General features: G+C 55.8%; 2 protein-coding genes across 3 annotated transcripts; one reads left to right on the top strand and one right to left on the bottom strand.

Annotated features, from left to right (window-relative positions):
• Positions 1–5,322: 5,322 nt before the first annotated feature.
• On the bottom strand, positions 5,323–13,062 carry GLOD5 (glyoxalase domain containing 5). Of its 2 annotated transcripts, none has more exons than XM_078864925.1 (4): positions 13,013–13,062; positions 7,774–7,956; positions 6,787–6,942; positions 5,323–5,767 (listed from the first exon to the last, which is right to left on the bottom strand). In XM_078864925.1, exons 1-4 carry the CDS (start codon positions 13,031–13,033, stop codon positions 5,606–5,608), a joined length of 522 nt encoding a protein of 173 aa, XP_078721051.1. In that variant the 5' UTR covers positions 13,034–13,062; the 3' UTR covers positions 5,323–5,605. The 2 variants fall into 2 exon arrangements, with proteins under 2 accessions (XP_078721051.1, XP_078721050.1); XM_078864924.1 differs by lacking the exon at positions 13,013–13,062 and adding an exon at positions 9,377–9,645 and having other exon boundaries at positions 5,324–5,767.
• On the top strand, positions 13,046–22,767 carry LOC144937522 (uncharacterized). The gene is made up of 9 exons (XM_078864764.1): positions 13,046–13,100; positions 13,544–13,645; positions 16,975–18,741; positions 19,157–19,256; positions 19,603–19,751; positions 20,126–20,238; positions 20,617–20,706; positions 20,997–21,119; positions 21,653–22,767. The coding sequence occupies exons 1-9, from the start codon at positions 13,046–13,048 to the stop codon at positions 21,827–21,829; spliced, it is 2,676 nt and encodes an 891-aa protein (XP_078720890.1). The 3' UTR covers positions 21,830–22,767.
• The last annotated feature ends 498 nt before the right edge of the window (positions 22,768–23,265 follow it).

Below are 23,265 nucleotides of genomic sequence, written 5' to 3'. Positions count from 1 at the left end.
AGGGAGATGAGAGGGATATGAGAGGGAGGGGGAGGGAGATGGGAGGGAGATGAGAGGGAGATGGGAGGGGGATGGGAGGGAGGGGAGGGAGATGGGAGGGAGATGGGAGGGGGATGGGAGGGAGACGGGAGGGAGACGGGAGGGGGGTGGGAGGGAGATGAGAGGGAGATAGAAGATGGGAGGTAGATGAGAGAAAGATGGGAGGGAGATGAGAGGGAGACGGGAGGGAGGGGGAGGGAGACGGGAGGGAGGGGGAGGGAGATGGGAGGGAGATGGGCGAGTTCCGCCTGTTGCTGGGGGTGACTGCGGGATCCGGGGGAGACGCGGCCCCAGGGGTGGTGGTGGTGGGGGGGTGCGAAGGGGGAGGGGGGGGATTCTGACGTCACTCCGGGGAATTCCCGTCATTGATCCGCAGGGGCTGAAGGAAGTCAGCAACGGTCCCCAGTAAAAACACCGTCATGCAAATCATCCCTCGCCGACCGGGAGGCGGATAAATTATTAAAGTACCGAGGCTATATTGTACATTGAACCGGTATCATCTGTCTATTTACCGGTTTATCTTCCACGTTAGTTATCCCCCCCCCCCCCACATGCCCGCCCCACATCCCTTCTGTTCAGAGTGGTCGGGGTCGAAGCGATGTCCCTCCCCACTGGGCAACGAGGTGCTTGCTCGCCAGTGGTGGGCATTCTACATTCCTATGGCGGGGAGGAGGACGAGTAATAACATAGCACAAGCTCTATTGATTTTCCACACGAAAAAATTAGTACTAATTTTATCGACAGCTGAATCACCGCCAGAATAACACGCAGCCTCCGATGAGCAGGGTTGGTTAGGTAGGGTGCGAAAGAAGTTACAGATGCATGCACACTTACCCTTCATGTATATCCACGCAGACCTTACTCTGAGTCTTTCGAGACTCAAGAGGGTCCTGCTAAATTTTGACTTCAAACTTTCGTGAATAAAAAAAATTAAGAAAATAAAAAAAATGTAAAAAAAAAATGTCATTATTTGTTTTCTATCTACGTGACTTTACCGAAAGAGCCAACAATATAGGGTCCTGCTACCTTGGGAAATTTGGCCAATTCCATTCCGCACGTTTGGCGGTGTCACGTGCACCTTGAGAACGACCCACGCATCGCCCAGTGTCCGCGCCATCGACCCGCATCCTCGGTGCAAGTTTCACCTTCGCCTTGCCCGATATATTCACGTGAAGGCGCTGAGTGGGTGCGTCAGTGAGTGGGGTTGGTGAGCAGGTAAGTGATGCGGTGGGTAGGTGGATGCGTGAGTAGATATGTGGGGGAGAGGTAATGTCGTGGTTAGCGCGCTGCGCTACGAACCTGGCGACCCGAGTTCAATTCCCGCTCACGGCCACCAACACCAGCAGTGACGATTGTCTGAACCGGTCCTGGGCCTCCCCTAGGTCGACTCAGCCTCAAATGAGTGGTGTGTAAACATCGCCACTCGGGAGACAAAGGCGGTTGTGCAGGGTGCTGGCCACCCACCCCATCGCGTGTGTCGGCCTCCACAGGTGCTACTCGCTAACAGCACTTCCCCAAGGGGCTGTTGAAGGCTATGCAGGGGCATAATATGACTTTGAAATCCCCCGCCCACCTCCTACGCATTTCACAAGTAGTACTAATCCCATATCTGCATTTCCCATAAATATGCTAAATTCCTCTTGATATGCAAATTATTTTGTTAAGGCGCTCTTCCCTCTCCAACCCAGCTTAAATATACGCTCCAAGCCTGGGGTGTTTCATTCAGACGCTGTCTTCCCGACAGACCTGTTCTTCACCTGAGGACGGCTGCTTGCGTTGTGGCCGAAAACGTCGTGAGAATTATTTTATTATGTTTTATTTTTATTATTTTATTATTTCCCTTCTACTTGACTTTACCGAAAGAACCAAGAAGAACTATGCAGGGTTGTTGTTTGTCTTTTGAATCATTGGTCAGCCAATTCATCCAGGGATGGTTGTGTTTGACTGTGCTTATCTCCATGGTGACACATCACCAGGTAACGCAGCCAGATTAAACTCGACCTCGGAAACACGTGTTAGGGTCCTGCTCGACCCCACCCGGTATTGATTATCATGATCATCATCAAGCACCATCATTGGCCGTGATCTACCAGCTGCTGGATTGAACGCCTCCGCATACTGCCACTGCAATTTAGTGGCTTAAAATACAATGTTTCGCTCCGGATGATCGCTACAAAGTATGATCTGTGTTTTGATTTAGTGTGCTGATCTTAAAGGTGCATTGAAAAATTATAATACTCCGATTGATGCTCCTGCTGTTGTGGAGTGACTCATGCAGCCAGCTATGGCTGCAGGGTTTTGGTAGTACATGTTTATGCCATTTTTTGTGAAAATTCCGTCACAGTGGCTATGATAACTGTTTCATTGCTTTCATGGCTTTATTTTGGTGATTTCGAAAAGTGTATTGGTTTAGCCATGTTTGTTTGTTGTAGTACAGAGTTAGACTGATGGCCCTAATCTAAGTTGTCTTGTGGTTGTTGTTGGTTGTTTGACTTGCATCCCACTGGGATTTTTGCACACAGCGTTGGTGTACGGTGCTCTTTCTGCAATGTGTTGCTGTCTTTTCTTGGATTTTCTGTTTGCACTCAGTCACATATTCACTTTAAGATGTTTTTTGTTCATGTTTTAGTTTTTTGTTTGTTGCGGTTGCACCCGATTCAAGAGCCGAATGGCTCACAGGGCTATACACCTAATACATGAACTTGAAGCGGTCGCCATCTCCCGCAGTCCCGCGACACAAAGATTCAAATCCAGGCACCTGCAACGCGAGCTGGTCGTGTGGCTCCGTCCTTTCGCCGCCACTCCGTTGTCCGTCTCGACCACGGAGCGGACATCGTCCCGTCGAGCCATGACGCGTTCCTGCCCGGTCCCGCTTTACTTCCCTTGAACGGTGACTTAAAGCTTGAGTTCTCTAAGACGAAGGTACTTTGCAAACCCACTGGCCATCAACAAAGATTCGTTCATGAAGCCATCCACGTATACAGACACAACTTCAATCGAGAAGATTGGTATAAACTGAGCAATCATTGGAAGAGCATCATCAATCAGTTTAAGTCGTAACTGGCTGTGATGTTCCCATCCTACCACCTTCCGATGTTAGTTGTTATTTTCGGCTCTCTGATTTTACATTAAGAGGGTATCGGGTAGGGTACGGGTATCGGGTACCCGATTGCGACCTCTGACACAACACGAGCCGTCTAACACTGACGGCGCCGACTGAGACAGCCAACAACTTCCAGCAGCGCAGTGTCTAGCGGAGACAGCAGCGACGACGAGACGAGTTCACTCCCAGACACGGCAGCCCCGAGCCCCCCACTCTCGGCTCCTTTTATGCTCCCAGCGCCGCCTGGCTCCGCCCTGACCGCGCCTCCCTTCTCGAACCCGCCAGCAGGTTCCAGCAGGTTCCAGGCGCCTCCAGATGGGGTACTCCGTGACCCTTGCCCCAGTTCCTCCTCCCTGCCAACACCGTGCTCACGCCCTCACCGGCGTGTGTGCTGTCTGTCCACCACAGCTGCCGCTGCCGTCCACCAGCCGGCGCTATGACACTACTCATATATTAGAGTGTATATATATACTGGTTCATTTGATTGTGTTTAACCTGGTGAGGATTCAAGAGAATAGTGAGGATGAGGCTCATTTGCAAGAGTCAGCGAGTTGCAGTGAGGGAGTGGCCGAGTGAGTGGCTGGTTGCATGGATGGTTGAGTGACTGAGTGACGTTGCAAATTCATTCTCGTATGTGATGTGACCAGCTGGTGATAGCTCAAGAGGGCAGGATTGAGTTTCGTTTGTAAGAGTGGCCTGGATCAACCGAAGCGACAAAAAAACGAAGTAAAATAAGGTTACGTACGTGTCGTTTTAATTACTTGGGCAGTTTCAACTCTCGTGTTATTTTATTTGCTTTTGGTATTCTATGCCCTGTTGATTTGTGCATTTGCAGCGCTGCAAATGAACGGTTACAAATGTCTGTCGCCTGATGAAGCGAGTTGTAATTACTGGCGAAATGTCGTACTAGTGACGAATTGGCATGTTCTGTTCACGTTACAACCCTTACAAGTTGGCTGTGTCGGGTGGTGGCGGGTTTTAACGACACATTTATGTATTTACGCGATCTAACCCCAATAAAAAAAACCTCTATTATGGATGATATTGGTCGCGAAAGCCTACGTGTTAAACTTACGCACTTATGTTGTAACGTCTTTCGCACCGTACTAAAACCGACCGTGATAATCGGAGGTTACGGCGATGGCGCTAACTAGAAATCGGAGGACACACACACTGCGTCACTGCTTGTGTAAGATCTGGGAGGAGTGGGGGAGGCGCGCGAGTGGTTAAAGTGACGCAGTGTGGAGCCGGCGCGTTCTACCGACCGGTTGGGTGAGGACAGCTGATGCATACAGTGCCGTCGACCTCATCTGGCAGGTTGAGGTGTACGGCCGGGATTTTGGCGAGGCTGAACGCCACGTGTTCAACTCCACGTTGGAGATGCACCACACACACACACAAAAAACACATTCAAACACATCCGTACATTTTCTCTCGACTGACAAGACAGTTCTTCTGGAACTGGTGGTTTTAATTTGCATAAAATGCCGAGTTGTTTGTACACACACACGGAACACGTGCATGTGTTGTTGCTGTAATGAAACCGCTGTGTATTATATATAATCCATATGTGGAACGCACTAGACCACGTACAGTCGTGTAGTGTATAGTGTGTGTTATAACTGAAGTAGAATACGTACTGTACGAGACTGTGTCTGTTAGAGGAAGGCTATGTGAGGCTGGGGGAGCCTTTATGAAAATAAACGACAAAGATCCCCCGTGTAGCCTCACCAGGCTGTTGGGGCAAGTGCTGCGAGGCAGTATTAATGCCAGAACAGTGCACGAGGGGATGGTGCGGCTGGCACCACGGCCTTTGTATCCTCAGTGCTGATGTCAACACACAGCACCAGTCGCTCATTGAAGACGGAGTCAACCTAGGGGGGAGCCCAGCAATGGTTCAGATGTTCGTTATTGGCTGCGAGTGGGAATCGAACTCGGGTCGCCGGGTTTGTAGCGCCGTGCGCTAACCACTGCGTCACTCCTCCACACAGGGATGACAAAGACAAAAATCTCCTGTGCAGCCTTAACAGGCTGTTGGGGCAAGTGCTGTTAGCGGGCATCTTTGAAAGCCGGCACGGCACACGAGGGGGTGGGGTGGTTAACACGAACAGAACCGCGTGAACACATCCACTTTCAATTGCATTTATTTTTTACAAACAAATTTTCCAATGATTCCACACGGTGGTCCGATAGCTTGCGTGGTTGCGATGAACAGAAAGACGAGCACGTAGATTGGGGAAGGCGAACACACACACACACAAGTTAACGGAATCGTATTGCAGAACACAAGACAAACAAATCGTCGTGAGCGTGAATTAGAGGTGCGAAAAAAATCAATCTCGGCGTCGTGCATCGGACAAATTCGACGAAGGTCATGGCCGGAGGCGGGGGGGTCGACGCGGTTGTGGGGACACGGTCGGAGAGCGTGGCGAGGAGCGTGGAGAGCGTGGAGAGCGTGGCGTGTCAGGCCGACGAGGTGGACGAGGCGGACGAGTCGGGGTCGCTGTGATCGTAGTTGGAGACCTCGATGAGGTTGTGGTCAGGGTCGCGGAAGTAGACGGACACGATGGGGCCCGTGGCTCCCGTCCGCATCACGGGGCCCTCCTCCACCGGCACGTTACACTCCTGCGCGTGGCACGCGTGTGGGTGTGTGGGTGTGTGTGGGTGTGTGTGGGTGTGTGTGTGGGTGTGTGTGGGTGTGTGGGTGTGTGTGTGTGTGTGTGGGTGTGTGTGTGGGTGTGTGTGGGTGTGTGGGTGTGTGTGTGTGTGGGTGTGTGGGTGTGTGTGTGTGTGGGTGTACGGGTGTACGGGTGTGTGCGTGTGTGGGTGTGTGGGTGGGTGTGTGGGTGTGTGCGCGTGTGTGGGTGGGTGTGTGTGCGTGTGCATTACACTCCTGCGCATTACACGCGTGTGCGCGATAGACACGTGGGGACGACGCGCTTTGGTGATATGCAGGTCATCTCAGTGAGTTGAGCCACGACACCTGTGTTATGATACAGGTAGTGTTACTTGAAGGTGCTGCATGAAATGATGCTGACGTTGAATGTGATGATGATGGTGATGATAATGAAGTTGACATTAACGATAATGTTGAAAATTATTATAAAATGTCATGACAACAATAACGACGACGATGATGATTATTACGGGAATGACAATGCGTATGCACGTATGTACGTTGAACTTCTTTCGCACGCAGCCAACCGCACTAATCGGAGGTGCAGCGGAAAGACAACAAACTCAAACAACGATGACGAATTTTTATTTTCTATTTAAAGCTTTCGTGACTGCAGGGATTCATCTTCTTGGTTATTTCGGTAAAGTCACGTAGAAGGGAAATAATAAAATAATAAAAATAAACCATAATAAAATACAATTCTCACGACGTTTCGGCCACAACGCAAGCAGCCGTCCTCAGGTGAAAAGAACAGGTCTTTCAGACGCTGTCTTTCCGACCGACCTGTTCTTTTCACCTGAGGACGGCTGCTTGCGTTGTGGCCGAAACGTCGTGAGAATTATTTTAATATGTTTTATTTTTATTATTTCCCTTCTATGTGACTTTACCGAAAGAACCAAGAAAACGATGATGAAGTTGACGAACACGACGACGACGGCGACGAGGAGGAAGACGTTGCCGTGGTTACCTGCAGGTGCCGCACGACGCTGCCGATGGGCGCGTGCGTGATGAGGCACAGGTCGATGGAGCCGGGAGTCGGGAGCCTGGCCTTGGGCTCGAACTCATTCCCCGCCTCGTGGAGGTTAAACTTGTGCTTCCCGAAGCCCAGCGCCTTGCGACCTCCCTGCACCGCCGCCGCCATCGGGAGCAATCGAGTTATCACTCGACCCCACTCAACAACGCCTCCATCAAGCCACTTGCCTCCTCCACCGCATAGCATGGGCGCCCCAACACGACTCAAAACTATTCCAACAATTTTTTGTTTATTTTACCAGGTGAGGCCACACTGAGCTACATAGCTGGCTATCACAGATGATAGCTCAACGAACTGGCGTATCATGTGGACATTCACAGCAGCCGCGGCAATTTTCAGCAACGCATGTTCCGGCTCTGAATGTGGAGGGGAGAAAATGCAACACGACCACGGGCAGAGAGAGACACGTATACTCCAAATGTACAATCTTGATTTGAAAAAATCAAGATTGTAAAAATGTACAGCATCCAAATATACAGCAGCAGGCGTCAGGGTCGGGATCGAACCCCCATGACCTCCTGTATGCCAGGCGAGGTAGTTAACATCTCGCCACCACGGCACCCCCTCTGCCCCCCCACCCACCAGTTAAATACCCCCCCCACCTTCATAGCCTATCGCCTAGCCCCCCCCCACTCCCATCATCATCATCGAGCATGATCGATCCAATGCTGAATTTCGTCCTCCCACTCCCCTCCCCACCAGAACCGGTTTAAATATTCGTCGCTGACGACGGCACAATGTTGACTACACACCGCACCAGGTACTCATTTGAGGCCGAGTCGATCTAGGGCAGGCCCAGGACCGGTTCAAAAAATCGTCGCTGGCGTTGACGGTTCGTAGCACGGCGCGCTAACGGCCACACCACACCGCTTGTGCCAGGCTAGGTGCACGCGCACACAAGACACACAGACGCGCACGCACCTTGAACGTGACCTCGTGCATGCCCAGCACGCGCGTGTAGAAGGCGATGGTGTGCTCGAGGCTCCGCACGGTCAGCACGAGGTGGTCCAGACGGTCGATAGCGAAGGGCGCGGAGGAGGAGGAGGAGGACGAGGCCGAGCAGAGACGGTGGCGAGCCGCCAGGAGACACGGCGCCGAGACAGCCTGAGACACGGGGGTGGGCGGAGAGGGGGTGGACACGTGGAGGTGTGGGGGAGACGGACAGATGTGTACGTTCGCTGAACTTCTTTCGCACCGTGCGCAGTCAACCGAGCTAATGGGGGGCACGCGTGGGTCAAGTGCCAACACAGTCACCACCACCAACACCAAACCCTCTCGACACCCTTCAGAGAGCGCAGCCTGGTGACCCCTTGACTCTACCTGGTGACCCCTTGACTCTACCTGGTGACCCCTTGACTCTACCTGGTGACCTCTTGACTCTACCTGGTGACCCCCTTGACTCTACCTGATGACCCCTTGACTCTACCTGGTGACCCCCGTGAACTCTACCTGGTGACCCCGTGAACTCTACCTGTGCCCGATTGAGTGGGGACACGGGGCAAGGGACACGCGGCGAAGAGACGCAACACAGGCTCGGTTAGAACCTCACCGTGCCGACACACACACACAAAGGCCCATATACTTCACGCACGGTCTGTAGAATACACGGACACGGACGGAGACACGGACTTGCAGGTAGACAGAGCGGGGAGGCACGGCGCGGAGACACGGTGGAGAGTTAGCAGAGGGACACAGGGGAGAGAGACAGCGAAAGAGACACAGGGAAATAATTAGCTGAGCGACACAGCAGAGAGAGCGTGAGAGACAGCGAAGAGACATGGGGGAGAGACGAAAGAGAGGCACAGCTGGGAGATGCAGCGGATACAGCGGCAGCAGAGACGGCGGAGACCAGAGAGTCAGCGTGGAGAGAGCGGAGACACGGCAGAGAGACACAGCAAGAAGGACACAGCAGAGAGACGGCGGAGACCAGAGAGTCAGCGTGGAGAGAGCGGAGACACGGCAGAGAGACACAGCAAGAAGGACACAGCAGAGAGACGGCGGAGACCAGAGAGTCAGCGTGGAGAGAGCGGAGACACGGCAGAGAGACACAGCAAGAAGGACACAGCAGAGAGACGGCGGAGACCAGAGAGTCAGCGTGGAGAGAGCGGAGACACGGCAGAGAGACACAGCAAGAAGGACACAGCAGAGAGACGGCGGAGACCAGAGAGTCAGCGTGGAGAGAGCGGAGACACGGCAGAGAGACACAGCAAGAAGGACACAGCAGAGAGACGGCGGAGACCAGAGAGTCAGCGTGGAGAGAGCGGAGACACGGCAGAGAGACACAGCAAGAAGGACACAGCAGAGAGACGGCGGAGACCAGAGAGTCAGCGTGGAGAGAGCGGAGACACGGCAGAGAGACACAGCAAGAAGGACACAGCAGAGAGACGGCGGAGACCAGAGAGTCAGCGTGGAGAGAGCGGAGACACGGCAGAGAGACACAGCAAGAAGGACACAGCAGAGAGACAGACACAAGTGGAGAGAGAGAGAGAGAGGCAGCGTGGAGTTGTCGCTGGTGTGTTCCAACCTGCACGCCGCGCACACGCAGGCAGGCAGAGGCGGCCACCCTGAGCGCGAACATCGCTTCTCTCGCTCTCCGCTCAACACCCTGGCTCGCTACGTTAACAACAGTTGCAGCAACAACAGTTGCAGCAACAAGCAACAAAAAAACAACAACAGCAACTGCTGCTAACTATCGCTGAACGTAGGTTCAGTTGAAGCCCGATCGCCGAGCCGAGCGAGTTAACGAGAGATTCTTCCGCGTTCGTCCGGCCGGCAGAGGCGGTGACGCGTCTCCTGATGAGCGCTGTGACGTCACCAGCCCCGCGTGGCCCGCGGGTCGACTGAGGCCAAACCGCCGGCGCGCGCGCGCGAGAATCGGAATCATCGGAATATTTAGGCTGGGAGCAGTGCCGGATTAAACTCGCGCGTGGCCTGTGGCATGTGTTTGAAATATTAAAACTAAATTTTAACTTGCACAGTAAAGTAATTGTATTTTTTTATTTGCTATACGGCCAGATAAAATCGCTAACCTTAAACACCCAGTCGTTCAAAAAAGTTGAAGGCGGTATAGTACTATAGTAATAGGGAAAGTGCGGAATCACTGAACCGGAATTTATAGCTTGGAAGCATTTAGCGCGGGGCCCTTGGAAGTGCGGGCCCGTAGCATGTGTAGCTACTTTTGCTACTGGGATAATCTGAAACTGCTGGGAGGAAGAATCCGATGAGCTATGAAGCTCTTCTTTGTCTTTTTTCTTTCACGGATGTCCAGTCGCGGGGCAAGTCAGAACGTTACAACAACAAACAATAGGTGAGAGAGAGAGAGAGAAAAAAAACACGATAGGGGTGGAAAGTATCGGGAAGGTAAAAACATCACTTCAAATATATACAAATACAACTAAACTATGTTTGTGTTACTTACCTCCAACCACCAACTTTGCTTCTTTTCAGAAGCGCCCTGGCCACAAATGATAGCTCAACGAAAGTGGCTTATCACGTGGACATTGATAGCAGCCAAATACTTCAAGCAAATTTTGATTCTAAACGTGGACGGAAAAGCCAGAGAACCCGGAGAAAAATCCGCACGTCCACGGGAAGAGAGAGAGAGCGAGAGAATGCAAACTCCAAATACACAGTTGACGCATCTCATGCCGCGTGTCCGTCAAGCCAGCGGTCAGGCTATTCGGTGATTTGTTTTGCTCATGATGTCTCTCAAATATCTGACGATGTGCTGCAGAACTGCCATGCCGATTCAAGACCGTTCATTGCTCAATATGTCTCAACAACGTGAACGTTTGAGCCCAGGTCCCCAAAGTCAGTCAAGCCGGTCGATCCTCTCTGCCCTCTATGTGCGCTGCTGAAGGGTTCTCGCGCGAAACGTCGGTTTGTTGTACGCAGCATTTCTCCAAAGGACTGTCAAGTCCGTGGCTGTGTGAAGAGCGGTGGCGCAATGGTTAGCAGCGAGCCGAGTTCAGTTCCAGCCCGGCAATGTGCAGCGTCAGTGGCCACGAGCGGTAACCGACTGAACTCAGCCAGTGCTGTGATGATCTGGCGATGCTGCTGCTGATGATGATGCTGGTGCTGGTGATGGTGCTGCTGATGATGATGCTGGTGATGATGATGCTGGTGATGATGCTGGTGATGATGATGGTGATGCTGCTGCTGATGATGATGCTGGTGATGATGATGCTGGTGATGCTGATGATGATGCTGGTGATGATGATGGTGATGCTGCTGCTGCTGATGATGATGCTGGCGGTGATGATGCTGGTGATGCTGATGATGATGCTGGTGATAATGAAATTACTTCTGTTGGCAGTCAGATGCACGAGCACAATTAACACCCCCCACCAATATATATAAAATCTCAACATATTCGTCATTAATAGCAACACTGTGTGTGACCTCAATATCAATAAAACGTGTATAATACGCGACGTTTCGGGCAACGTTACTATTATTGATACTTTACGCACATATTGTGAAAGAGAACGTTGTCCTTGATACGTTCTATTGTTGATCATTAGGGCACATTGTCAATCCACTGCTGGATGATGGCCTCCTCACGCCGTACAGGTCCGTGGGCGGTTACTTGACCATACTTCACCTCGCTGGGTCAGTGCGGGACAATGAAGTGGGGGAGGGGGGGGGAGGGCGTCAGGGCCGGTTCAGTAGTCACTCGCCACTGTGTTAGCCGTGGCCACGAATCAAACTCTGGTGGCCGGGTTCATTCATCATTTTCACGTGAGCGCGCCAGTCCGCGGCACCACCGCTCCACGCCACGACGCATCACCGAGACATCACGAATACACAAATAAATCAGCACAAAGTAAGACCCTCGAGGAATTCCCACGTGGGAAATCCCACGGGACATTCCTCGCACGCGGACGCGAGCAAGGAGTGGAGGAGAGTGGTGGGTGGGGGGTTGGGCTGGTGGTGACATCAGAGCCCATCGACTTATTCACCTCTGACGTAGGTCACACACCTCCACTCACTGCTCCCTCCCCCCACCGTTCTCCCCTCCGCCATCACCCCCACCGCTTCCTCCTCCCACCTCCACCACCGCCGCCCACACCACCTCCCTCCAACCACCAACTTCCATTTCTTTCTTCCTCTTCCTTCCTGTCCTCCCTCCCACCCACACTCCCTGCCCCACTCTCTACCTCCTTCCCACCCCCACTCTCTACCTCCCTCCACGCCCCCGCCCTCCTCTGTGTAGAAATAGAGGCGGAGGCTTAGGGGTGCTGCTCACGAAGAGAGAGAATCAGTTACTCGCATTCCGCACGCCGCTGACCAAGCCGCCGTCTCGCTCGGCTCAACTAGAGCGCCGCGAACTTTCATCGCACAGGGTTTAAACACGCGGCACAGGGGACACGCTCTTTCACGAGTAATTCGTGAAAACCAACAAGACACGGGCTTCATTATAAGATCGTATCGATCAACTCGTTTAGGAAGTTATGAGTGCGGCGAGCGATCAGAAGGCGGAGAGGATGGCTCCAAAACTGCACAACTCTGTCGGAATCATGTCCATCTCGGCAGGTAAGAAGCTGCTGCTGCTGTTGTTGTTGATGGTTGCGGTGCTTGGTGGTGGTGGTTGGAGAGCGGTGGTTTAACACTTAGGCTTTCGCGACCAAAATGTATTATAATTATCGTTAACGATACATTTGTGTTTACGCGATCTAACCCACAACAACTTCTGTTACGGAGAGCGGTGGTGTCGTGGTTGGCGCACTGCGGCCGCGAACCTGACGACCCGAGTTCGATTACGGCTCGCCACCAATAAACCGTGGCGAATAGTTGAACCTACCTGGGCCTCTCCTAGGTCGACTCGGCCTAAAACGAGTACCCGGTTCGGCGGTGTTAAACATCACCACTGGGAGACAGACGTGGCCGGATGTGGTGCTGGCCACATCACTCCCTCGTGTGCCGTGTCGGCCTCCCTATGTCCTTCGCTCACAGCGCTTGCCCCCCCCACACCCCAACAATCGCTTATAGCTATACGGGCGATCTCTGTCTTTGTGTGTTTTGCCGTTGCGGTGTGTACTAAACACCGGCACTGGGGAGACAAAGGCGGCCGTGAACGCGTGGTGCTTGGTCACACCGACGCCTCCAGCTCGTGCGCCGTGCCGCCCTTGCTAACGAAGAGAAGCGGAAAAGTGTAAACCTGCAGCAGCAGCATGAGCATCGGTGTCCGGTGATGGCTGGCGGCGCTCAGCCCGGCAGTCCGCGAATGCCGGCGACTGGCGGAGTGTGTGGGTGGGCGTCTCTCACCGCGTGTCTGGCGTCCCCCCCCCCCAACCCCCACCACCCCCCCCCCCAACCCCCACCACCCCCACGTTCTCCCGCACCGCCACCCCCCCACCACCCCCCCACCATCCCCCCCACCAACCCCCCACCAACACCCCCCACCAACACCCCCCACCATCCCCCCACCAACCCTCACGTTCTCCCTCCCCACGTTCTCCCACCACCACCATACCCACCTACCACCAACCCTCCACCATCTCCCCCTACCCCCCACCATCTCCCCCCCCCATCTCCCCCCCCATCTCCCCCCCATCTCCCCCCCCCCACCATCCCTCATCACCCCACTTACCCACCACCAACCCCACCCCGCACCACCCCCCACCACCACCCACCACCCCCCACCCCCCGACACCCCCCACCACCATCCCCCCCACGACCCCCACCGCAGGGTCCCTGCTGCTCGCCATCGAGAGCTACGCCCCGGGCCGCTTCGAGCCCACGGCGCTGGGCCTGCTGCTGCTCGTCGTCTCCGCACTCCTCGCATTCGCAGGTTCGCCTCCTCCTCCCACTCCTCCTCCTCCCACTCATCCCACTACTCCTCCTCCCACTCCTCCTCCTCCCACTCCTCCTCCTAATCCCACTCCTCCTCCTCCTCCTCCCACTCCTCCTCCCCACTCCTCCTCCTCCTCCCACTCCTCCTCCTAATCCCACTCCTCCTCCTCCTCCCACTCCTCCTTCCCACTCCTCCTCCTCCCACTCCTCCTCCTCCCACTCCTCCTTCCCACTCCTCCTCCTCCCCACTCCTCCATCCTCCTCCCACTCCTCCTCCTCATCCCACTCCTCCTCCTCCCACTCCTCCTCCTCCCACTCATCCTCCTCCGCACTGCGGGCGAGGGCTGCCGTTGGGGGGTGGCGGGGGGGGGTGGAGACCAAAGTCTGTTCCACACCCGAGCAGCAATCGGTTGCGCTACCGAAATCTCGCGCGCGGCCTCGGTTAATCGCGCACAACTGCTTTGTCCAAATCTGAGCAAGTAGTTGTGCAAAAAATGACATTTCTTATCTGCTGGCAAATGTGCAACACGTGCTGAGATTCGTCGCTGCAAATCGCTGAGCAGATCGATGCCTACACATCGAAGTCGGCTGCCTACGCGGCAGCAATCGGTTGCACAACTAGTTGCAGAGATGCCCACACGTAAGCGAAGCAATTGCACGCAACTAAGTTGCGCAAACTGGTTGCTAGGATTGGTCGGCTCCTACCCAGACGCGCACCACGGAAAGGGCAGTCGGGTCACAGGAAGTTGTAATCCGTGGAAACGGAGAGAAGGAATGGGACGGAGAAGACAGAAGAATGAGATTGGACAGGAATAGGATGGGAAATGAGAGGAGCAGTGGGTCAGGAGAGATGAGGATGGGGAGGAGGAGGCTACATCGGGGCCTCGACTACACTGCTGCTACTGCTGCTTCACGGAGCGGCGTCTGTTTTCACAGTGGGCAGCGGGGAGAGGGGAGCGATTCTGAGTGGGGGGGGGCACACAAGTCACGTGATTTACGGGAGGATTTAGATCATTTTAGACGCTTTTATTTAACTCACTCTGTTGTTGTTGTCGTATTCTCAAATCTTGTAACTCAATTTTAACCCACTTCCCAATGTGGTATCGACTGCAAACTTGGTATACTTATGTCATACTGATGACAATACTATATTATATCCAAAAAAAAGTATTTTTAAACATTCATTTTATATTTAATGTTTCGGCTTGGGTCTAATTGGCCACGCTCAACTAACGTTGGCTGTAAATCACCACGGCCCCTTACGTTATGGTAAGCCTCGGGGCCACTTCCTGGAGTCGTGGAGTTCTGCCCATTACGAGTCGGGTACATTTCATTGAAGCGTGTTTTAAAAAAAGTATTTTTAAATATTACTTGTAGATCTAGACACGTTATATTTACATGGCTTTCGTTTACATTTTGCCCTTGCCACGCCCGCGGAGCCTCAATCTCAACTCCTATTGGCTTTCACTGTGGGGGGGGGGTCCCCTTCTTCACAGCAGCGTCATTAGGAAGGGTGCCGGGCAGGCGAAGCTCCTAAGTGGTCTGGGGTGGGGGAGCAGTCCCCCCTCACCCCTCCACCACCCCCTCAACCCGCCAGGCCCTGACCCTCGCCACTAAAATCCGTGCGGCGTGGTGCTGGCCACCCACCCCGTCGTGTGCCGTACCCGGCCTTCATACGTGATGCTCGCTTACAGCGCTTGCCCCAACAGTCTGTAAAGGCTACACGTGGGAGCTTTGTTCTTTTTTTGCGTCTGGACAAAGTCGGCCGGGCGTGGTGCTGGCCACCCCACCCCGTCTTGCGCCGTACCGGCCTTCACAAGTGCTGCTCGCTTACAGCGCTTGCCTCAGCAGTCTGTAACGGCTACACGGGGGATTTTTGTTTTTTGGAAAGGGGGGTTTGAGAGCCAATGTTCACAAGTCATTTAAAACAATTGGATGGACGGTGGCGTGGTGATCGGCGCATTGCGCTGTGAACGCCACGAGTCACCACCAATATCAGCAGCGTCTGTCCCATTCAATCCATATCTCCCCCCCCCCAAACCCCCCACTTAACAAACCGACACTGACCAGCGTGGTGAAGTATTTATTTTTTCATAAATAAACAACAATTTATTCGTGATAAAAAATAAAGTGCAGTATTTTTTTTTTACCTCTTAAATTGTGGCAAGAAACGTGTTAGGCGATGCCACCTGGTGTCTAACCACCTCCACTGCAGCGTCACTCCATCATCACGATATCGGCAAAAAATTAACCCGTAAAAACAACGTTTTTCACTATAAATCCTTTATATGCGTGGCGGCTAGAGTCCTCTCGTCCTCTGGCTTGAGATGGCTGCCACCTATGGGTCAGATGATTGCCTGCCACCATTAAGCAATTGGTAATTAAATATAATTGATTTTTTCCTAAAAAGTGTAAAATTTTGGAAAAAAAAATTCACGAAAATAAATTGTCACGCACAACGAGTCTGTGTGCAAAATGTCAGCTCGATTGGATCACGGGAAGTGGGTTAAAAAACGACCGAAAGATTTGCACGGTCATAAGCGCGCAAGCAAGCAAGCAAGTGAACTTAATATAAAGGATTTAAAAATGGGTCCCATAGATGTAACTGCTCAATCCGAGCTGTTGGTGCTTTCCTATTGGCATTGCCCTTGTGCTGTTCGCCTTTCGGCGTCCTCTGGTCTAACACTGGTGAGACAAGGCCATAATGGAGGCTGGTCTAGGTCAATCCGTTTCAAGGACAAACGCGTACATTGTCAGAGCACGTTTGATTGCGTGTCTTACCACACGCACGTGTCGTTCATGCAGACTTGACGCTTTGCAATGGGTGTGTTTGAACATTTTAACACCTCCTGTAATTTTTGCCACGAAGCCTGTTCTTTTTCTTTTTCAACTGCGCGTTACACCCTATATATACCTATAGACAATGGTCACCGCATAGTCTCATCATGCGCGCCATTGTGGGGATTGTCATACCCATAATATACTAGACGAAAGTTTTGCTCGCTGGCTGGCTGGCTGAGATAGAGGGCGCAGAGATGGACAGACGGACTTTCATGTCCAAAGGACGTGTGGACTGCTAGTAAATAACATCGAGCCCTGCTATTCATTCCCCCTCCCCTCCACATCTCCCCACCACTTCCACTAGGTCAGATAGCCCGCACTTTTAAAACTCCGTGTGTGCGGCACCGTGCTGTTAACACGTGTGCTTCTTGTCTGTGCTGCCCTCCATCTGCACTACTCACATTCTGCCCGTGCTCGCCTCGTTATCGCCGCGCTGCCCTTGCGCTATTCTCATCCGCTCCTATTCCCCCCGCCCAACCCCCACAGCCATCCGCAGGCTCCAGTGCGAGGCGTCGGTCTTCGTGAACTTCTGCCTCATCCTCTCGGCGCTCTGGGCCGGCCAGGGGGTCATCATGGTGCTCATGGGCCAGGGGGCGGTCGGCCGCGACGAGCACAGCACGCGGCTGGCCCTGGCCCCGGGCCTCGTGGCCTTCGCCCCGGCCTGTCTGCTCCTCTGCTTCGTGGGCCTCGTCAAGGGCCCCACGCTGCTCGCCGCGATGTCGGGCGCCGTGGCCTTCGCGCTCTCGCACCGCATCGCGCTCCTCTACGCGGGCTCCGCCGCCGCGCCGGGATTCGGCTCCTCCGGGGTGGCCGCCAGCTACCTCGTGGTGGCCCTGGTGGGCCTCTACTACGGCGCGGGCCGCATCGCGCACTACCTGAGCAGGGGCGCGCTGGGCCTGCCCGGCACGGCCGGCTCCAACAAGCAGGGGGCCCGCGGCGGAGAGGCCGCGGCGAGGAGGAAGCGCGTCCCGGGAGACGCCAACGAGACGGCGGTGGCCGGGTACGCGGCGTGCGCGCTCGCGGCCAGCGTCCTGGGCTGCAGGGCGCTGGGCATCACGGCGCAGCTGAGCGGGGGGCAGGTGCCGTGGCTGGGCGCCGCCTTCGCCCTGCAGCTGCTCGTCTCGGTGCTCTCGTTCCGCTCCAACGACGCGCTCGGCGGCGTCTTCTTCGCCTTCGCGTCGCTCGTCAGCAGCGGCGCCGGCCTGCAGCTGGGCCTCTGGGCGTGGCACGGCGAGGGCGGCGTCCTGGGCGGCTCCGTCTCCCTGCTGCCGCCCCCGGCTCCCGTCGTCCTCGCCGCGCTCTTCCTCGTCGCGTCCCTCGCCGCCGCCGACCGCAGCCTGGCCGAGGTGGCAGTGGGCCTGGTGCTCGCCGCCTCCTGCGTGGCCGTCGCCTCCGACTCGATCGGCTTCCTGGGGGTCGCGTCGCTGCGCGCCGCCGTCGCCGTCTTCCTCGCCGCCCTTGCCTTCTTCTTCGTGCGCCTCTTCAACCTCGCGGGCGGTCGGCACCGGCTGCCCGAGGGCCAGGGCCTGCTCACCAGGGCGCTGTTCCGCATCGGCGTCCGCCCGGACCTCTTCGCCGGGGCCGACGACTCGGCGGCGCCCGTGCTCGGCTACTCACGCTACACCGACGCCGAGTCGCTGGGCCACGCGTGCAACGCCCTGGCCGCCTTCGGCATGACCCTGGCGGCGCCGGCGGACCCGGCGGCGGGGCCCCTGAGCACGCTGGTGCTGCCCTGGGTGGTGGTGGCGGGCGGGCTGCTGCAGTTCGCGGCGGGCGCCATCTCGTTCTCGCGCGGCAAGACGCTCGAGAGCACGGCGTTCGTCTTCTACAGCCTCATGTGGCTCATCTGGGGGGTGACGCGCTACGCGGGCCTCGCCGCCGCGGGCGAGCGCGGCTTCGACCTCTCGGCGGGGGTCATCTGCTTTATGGTGCTCAACCTGTTCGTGGCGCTGGGCGCCGTCTTCCTCAGCAAGATGTGGTTCGCGTCGGCGCTCTGCTTCGAGCTCATCATGGTGAGCTTCCTGCTCGAGGCGCTCGGCGCGCTGCCGCGCCGCTATGACGAGGCCGTCACCGTCATCTTCGGCCTCGTCAGCTGCTACTGCTTCGCGGCGTCGCTCTCCGCGCAGACGCTGCACCGCTTTGCGCTGCCCGCAGGCAAGCCCTGGATGCAGCTGGGGGGCCCCGCGGGCGCGGCGCACGCCTCCTGCCCGCACCTGCCGTCGCGCAAGGCCTCCTCCGTGCAGCAGATCGCAGGTAATGGACCGGGGGGGGAGGGGTAGTGGGGGATGCGAGGGAGGGATGGGCATGGGAGGAGATGTGAGCGACACCGTGATCACTGTCACTGTGCGCATAACACCATGATGGTGATTGTGATCATTCTGATGATCAGGATGATGATCACGAAAGTGACAGGATGATGATCACCATCCTGATTATCATCCTGATAATTCTGATGATAGTGGTCAGGATGATGTCGTAACTTGCTGACCCGCCCATACTGGACATCTGTGAGAAAGAGCTTCACAGCTCATCGGATTCCTCGTGCAGTCTAAATAAAGATTCCGACGATGACACATTCTCTCTGCATGTTCGCGCTGCCCGTTCTACTACTGACCTGCCCGTCGCGCTGTGACCCTGACCACTGCCCCCCCCCCCCTCCCCCCCGCAGAGATCATGAAGAACGGGGGCACGTGCGGGGTGCCCACGGACACCGTGTACGTGCTCGTGGCCGCGTGCAACCGCCCCGAGGCCGTGAGGAAGGCGTACAGGTGCGGGGAGACACGCGGCATGGGGGGGAGGGGTAGAGGGGGGCATAGAGAGAGGAGAGAGTGGAGAGTGGAGATGGGAGAAAGAGGAAAATGGAGAGTAGAGGGAGAGTCGGGAGAGGCAGAGAGAAGGAGCAGAGGTTATGGGAGAGAGATCGAGAGAGTTGAGACAGACAGAGAGAGAGAGAGTTGAGACAGAGAGAGAGTTGAGACAGAGAGTTGAGCGCATCGCGACACAAGACGAACAACCACCTTTGGGGACTCTCGGAGCGAGTAGTGCACCACCTTGTGGCTTCCATTCCTCCCTCATCTCGCCTCACCTCGCCCCCCTCCCCCCGTCCCTCGGCAGGAGCAAGAAGCAGGCGGAGCACCGGCCCATGTCGCTGTGGATCTCGGGCACGCGACAGCTGGAGCCGGTGCGCCACCTCTTCTCGCCGCTGCTCTGGGGCCTCATGGAGGCCGCGTGGCCCTCGTCCGTCAGCCTCGTCATCAAGAGGGGTACGGCTCTGCGTGCGCAGAAACCTCATCATCATCATCACCACCTCCAGCGGCGTCACCGTCACCAGCAGCATCATCATAACCGTCATCAGCATCACCGTCATCATCGGCACAACCATCATCAGCTGCGGCATACTCATCAGCGGGCACGATCTATCCACCGCTGTCATCGTCTGTCGCATTCTCGCGATGCGACGATCCGCGCAGCGCCTATCACGCGAGCCGCCCTCGCCGCTCCATCTCCTCCGTGGACGTCCCCTGCGTGCGCGTCTCCCAGCAGCGGAGCGGCCTTTGCAGTCGCCGCTCGCTAGCGGCACTTGCCCCAAGAGTCCGCTAAGGCTACGCGGGGGGTCTTTGTCTTTGTCGCCGAGCAGGGGAGTGGGTGGACAGCCTGGGCATGGGCGACGCCGCGTCGCTCATCGGCACTCCGGACAGCATCGCGGTGCGCTACCCGGACTGCACGGTCACCACGCAGCTCATCGACCTGGTGACAGCCCCCCCCCACCCCTCCCTCCCTCCCTCGCTTGCTCCCCCTGATCCCAAACCTGCCTCCCTGCTCCCCCAATCCCCTCTTTCCCTGTTGTCATCCTCTCCTCACTCCCTCCGTCTCTCACTCACTCCGGATCCCTTTCCCCTGATCCTTGCCTCCCACTCTGCCACCCCACGCCCTCCCTGCCTTGTCCCTACCCCCCCCCATCCCCTCCTCCTCGCCCCCCCCTCATTCTCCCTGCGTGCTCCCCCCACCCTCTCCCATCCACCGCACCCCCCCCCCCCCCACTCTCTAACCCCCTGATCCCCAAATTCGCTCCCTCCGATCCCCTCCCCCCACTAACGCGGGTCCCGTGCCCCCTCCCCCCTCCCCCAGGTGGGCCCCATCGCGGTGACGTCAGCGAACCCCACGGGGGAAGCGGACACGACTCATCACAACCAGGTGTACGCCAAGCTGGGGGCACAGGTACGGGGCGGGGGGTGGGGTGGCGGTGGGGGGGCGGTGGGGGTGGTGGTGGAAGGGGTGGTGGGGGGGTGGGGGGGGTGATGGTCGTGGTAGGCTCCCATAATGACAACGGTGATGGTGGCAGTCTTGACGATGATGACGATGGTTGTAGTGGTAGTCTCCCTTGACTGACTCGGTGATGTTGATGGTTATGGTGGCGGTGGTGGTACCGGTAGACTTTCTTGATTGAATAGATGCTGATGACGACGATGATGTCGATGATGACGTCGATGATGATGTCGATGATGCAGGTGGACGGGGTGCTGTGCGATGGCCCCTCCCCGGAGAACATCGCCTCCACCGTGGTGGACTGCACCAAGATCGAGGAGGGCGCCATCAAGTTCTTCAGAGTCGGCCTCGTGCCCAAGTCTAAGGTGAGCACGCCTCGGCTTCCGCGGATGTCTACTCGGTGCGCGCGGCTGCCGCAGATTTCTCCCGCAATGCTCGAAGGCCACGAGGCAATGCCTCGACCGATCATTGCATCGCGTGAAACGTGAGACATGGCAACGGCTTGAGAAGGCCTTCATTCAGCAGCGGATTGATCGCGGATGATGATGATGATAAAATAGAATATTGTTACTGACGATGTCACTCTGTGCCTGTGTGTGGGGAGTGGTGGCGCAGCGGTTGGCGCACCGTGCCACGAACCCGGTGACTCGATCTCGATACCCCGCTCGCAGCCAAGCGAATTTCTCACCCGATCTTGCACATCCCCTAGGTCGACTCGGCCTTAAAGATTAATACCTGTAAACATCAGCACTGGCGAGACAAATCCCGTCGGGCGTCCACCCACCACCCCCTTCGTGCGCTGTGACGGCCTTCCAAAGTGCTCACCGAGAGCACTTGACCCAACATTCTATGTAGACTACACTGAGGGGTGGACCCTTTTGTCTTTATCTTTGTGCAGGTGCTCACGATGTTTGAGGAGGTGCGTGCTCGACTGCAGCCCGCGCCCAGGGGCGGTTTCACAAACGTCGGCTTCGACGACGACGACGAGAAAGAGGAGGATCGCGAGATTCTCAACCAGGACTCGAACCCGGGTGTCGCGGGCTCCCAGGAGGACGGAGCGTCGGAGGTGGCGTGACCCAGCGGGGTCGCTTGACCACCGAGAACTGGACACCAACCGCCCGGCGTCGATTCGCATTGCGTCGATTCACATAGCATCGATTCAGATTGCATCGATTCACATTGCATTGAATTCCATGGCACTGCGTCGGTTAAACTTGCATTGACTCGCGCATTGTATTAGTGCAATCGTACGCTTTCCATTGCATAACTACATAGACTCACGTTGCCTTACCTGACACTCGCATGCATTTCTATTTCAATGTACAGGACTAATTCATTACCGTATTGACTCCCAGAGTGAAGCGATCAGCATCGTTCTCGTGTGGTGAAATGTGGCTACTCTTGCTTCCTCCAAGATGTCTAGCCAACGTGGAAGAGTAGGCCAAGGTACCCTCTCCTAGAGTGGGGGGGGGGGGAGAGAGGGGGCTCTGATTTGTTGAGCTCCCTCTAGTGGAGGCCTCTTCCTCCAGCAGTGACGTGGGTGTGAACAATTGCAGGGCTGTGCCTTTGCTTCGTGATATGAACTCGCAAGTTGCACAAACGAGAGAGGCACCTTGTGCGTTTGGCATGCGAGAGAGAGAGAGCGTTGCACAGACGGCTCCGTGAACCCTCTTCCTCTAATGCCACTGTCGTGGCCTCCCTCTGCGCGTGGCCCAGCGGGGCTTGGGGAGCATCGACTCTTTGCGTGGATCCACCAAAACCCATTTGCCTTGGAATGCCACCGCGAGCACCCACGCGTTCGTCCGTCGGTCGCCGCAGCCCTCGCGTAAAGGCGAATAGGTCGCATGGCTGCGTGAGCGCACTCCGATTTGGCGTACGTAGCTGTTGAATAATCGTGAATCGATCCTTTGTCGGCTCGCCAATGTGGAGGGCGAGGACGGCCGAAGTGAGACAAGGTTGCGCTTTGTAAAAATGTATTAATTTAATTTGTAAGATACGTGCGTTTTTATGCCCATGCCGTGATGTTGTTCACTGAAAAATAATAAACGTGGCTTTTAAGTTATCATCTGGTGTCCAGCCCAACTACACTGACATATGCCCGATATCATATATAAACCCTTTGCATGATGATGATGACAGTCGTATTCATAATCACGGGGCGATTGACACAAGACGACTTAGAATTTCTGTGACTTATAATCCTCTGCAGGATTATCGCCCCTCTCTCCCTCCCATCGTCGCGTCGGCCCTTAGAATTGCTCCACCAATTGTCCATACTTCACCACCTCGGTCCGTGTACGTACGGTACCGTACCTTGAACTTGTTTGCTCACCGGACGTTAGCCACCTGTGCTCCTCAGAGGTGCGGGTACAGAACGACGAGATACGGTACACGCACAAAAGCAGTTGCACAGAAATGGGTTTCCAATCCAGTGACGGGGAAGACATCCTCGGGACCTGGCCAGGTAGCACTCGCCACTGGTGTTAGCCGTGGCCCGGCAATGAAACCCAG

This window comes from Lampetra fluviatilis, chromosome 19, assembly GCF_964198595.1.
Source record: "Lampetra fluviatilis chromosome 19, kcLamFluv1.1, whole genome shotgun sequence".
In the NCBI taxonomy this organism is placed as follows: domain Eukaryota; kingdom Metazoa; phylum Chordata; class Hyperoartia; order Petromyzontiformes; family Petromyzontidae; genus Lampetra; species Lampetra fluviatilis.
The sequence above is the reverse complement of the archived record's forward strand: the minus strand, read 5'-3'. Positions and strand labels throughout refer to the sequence as shown.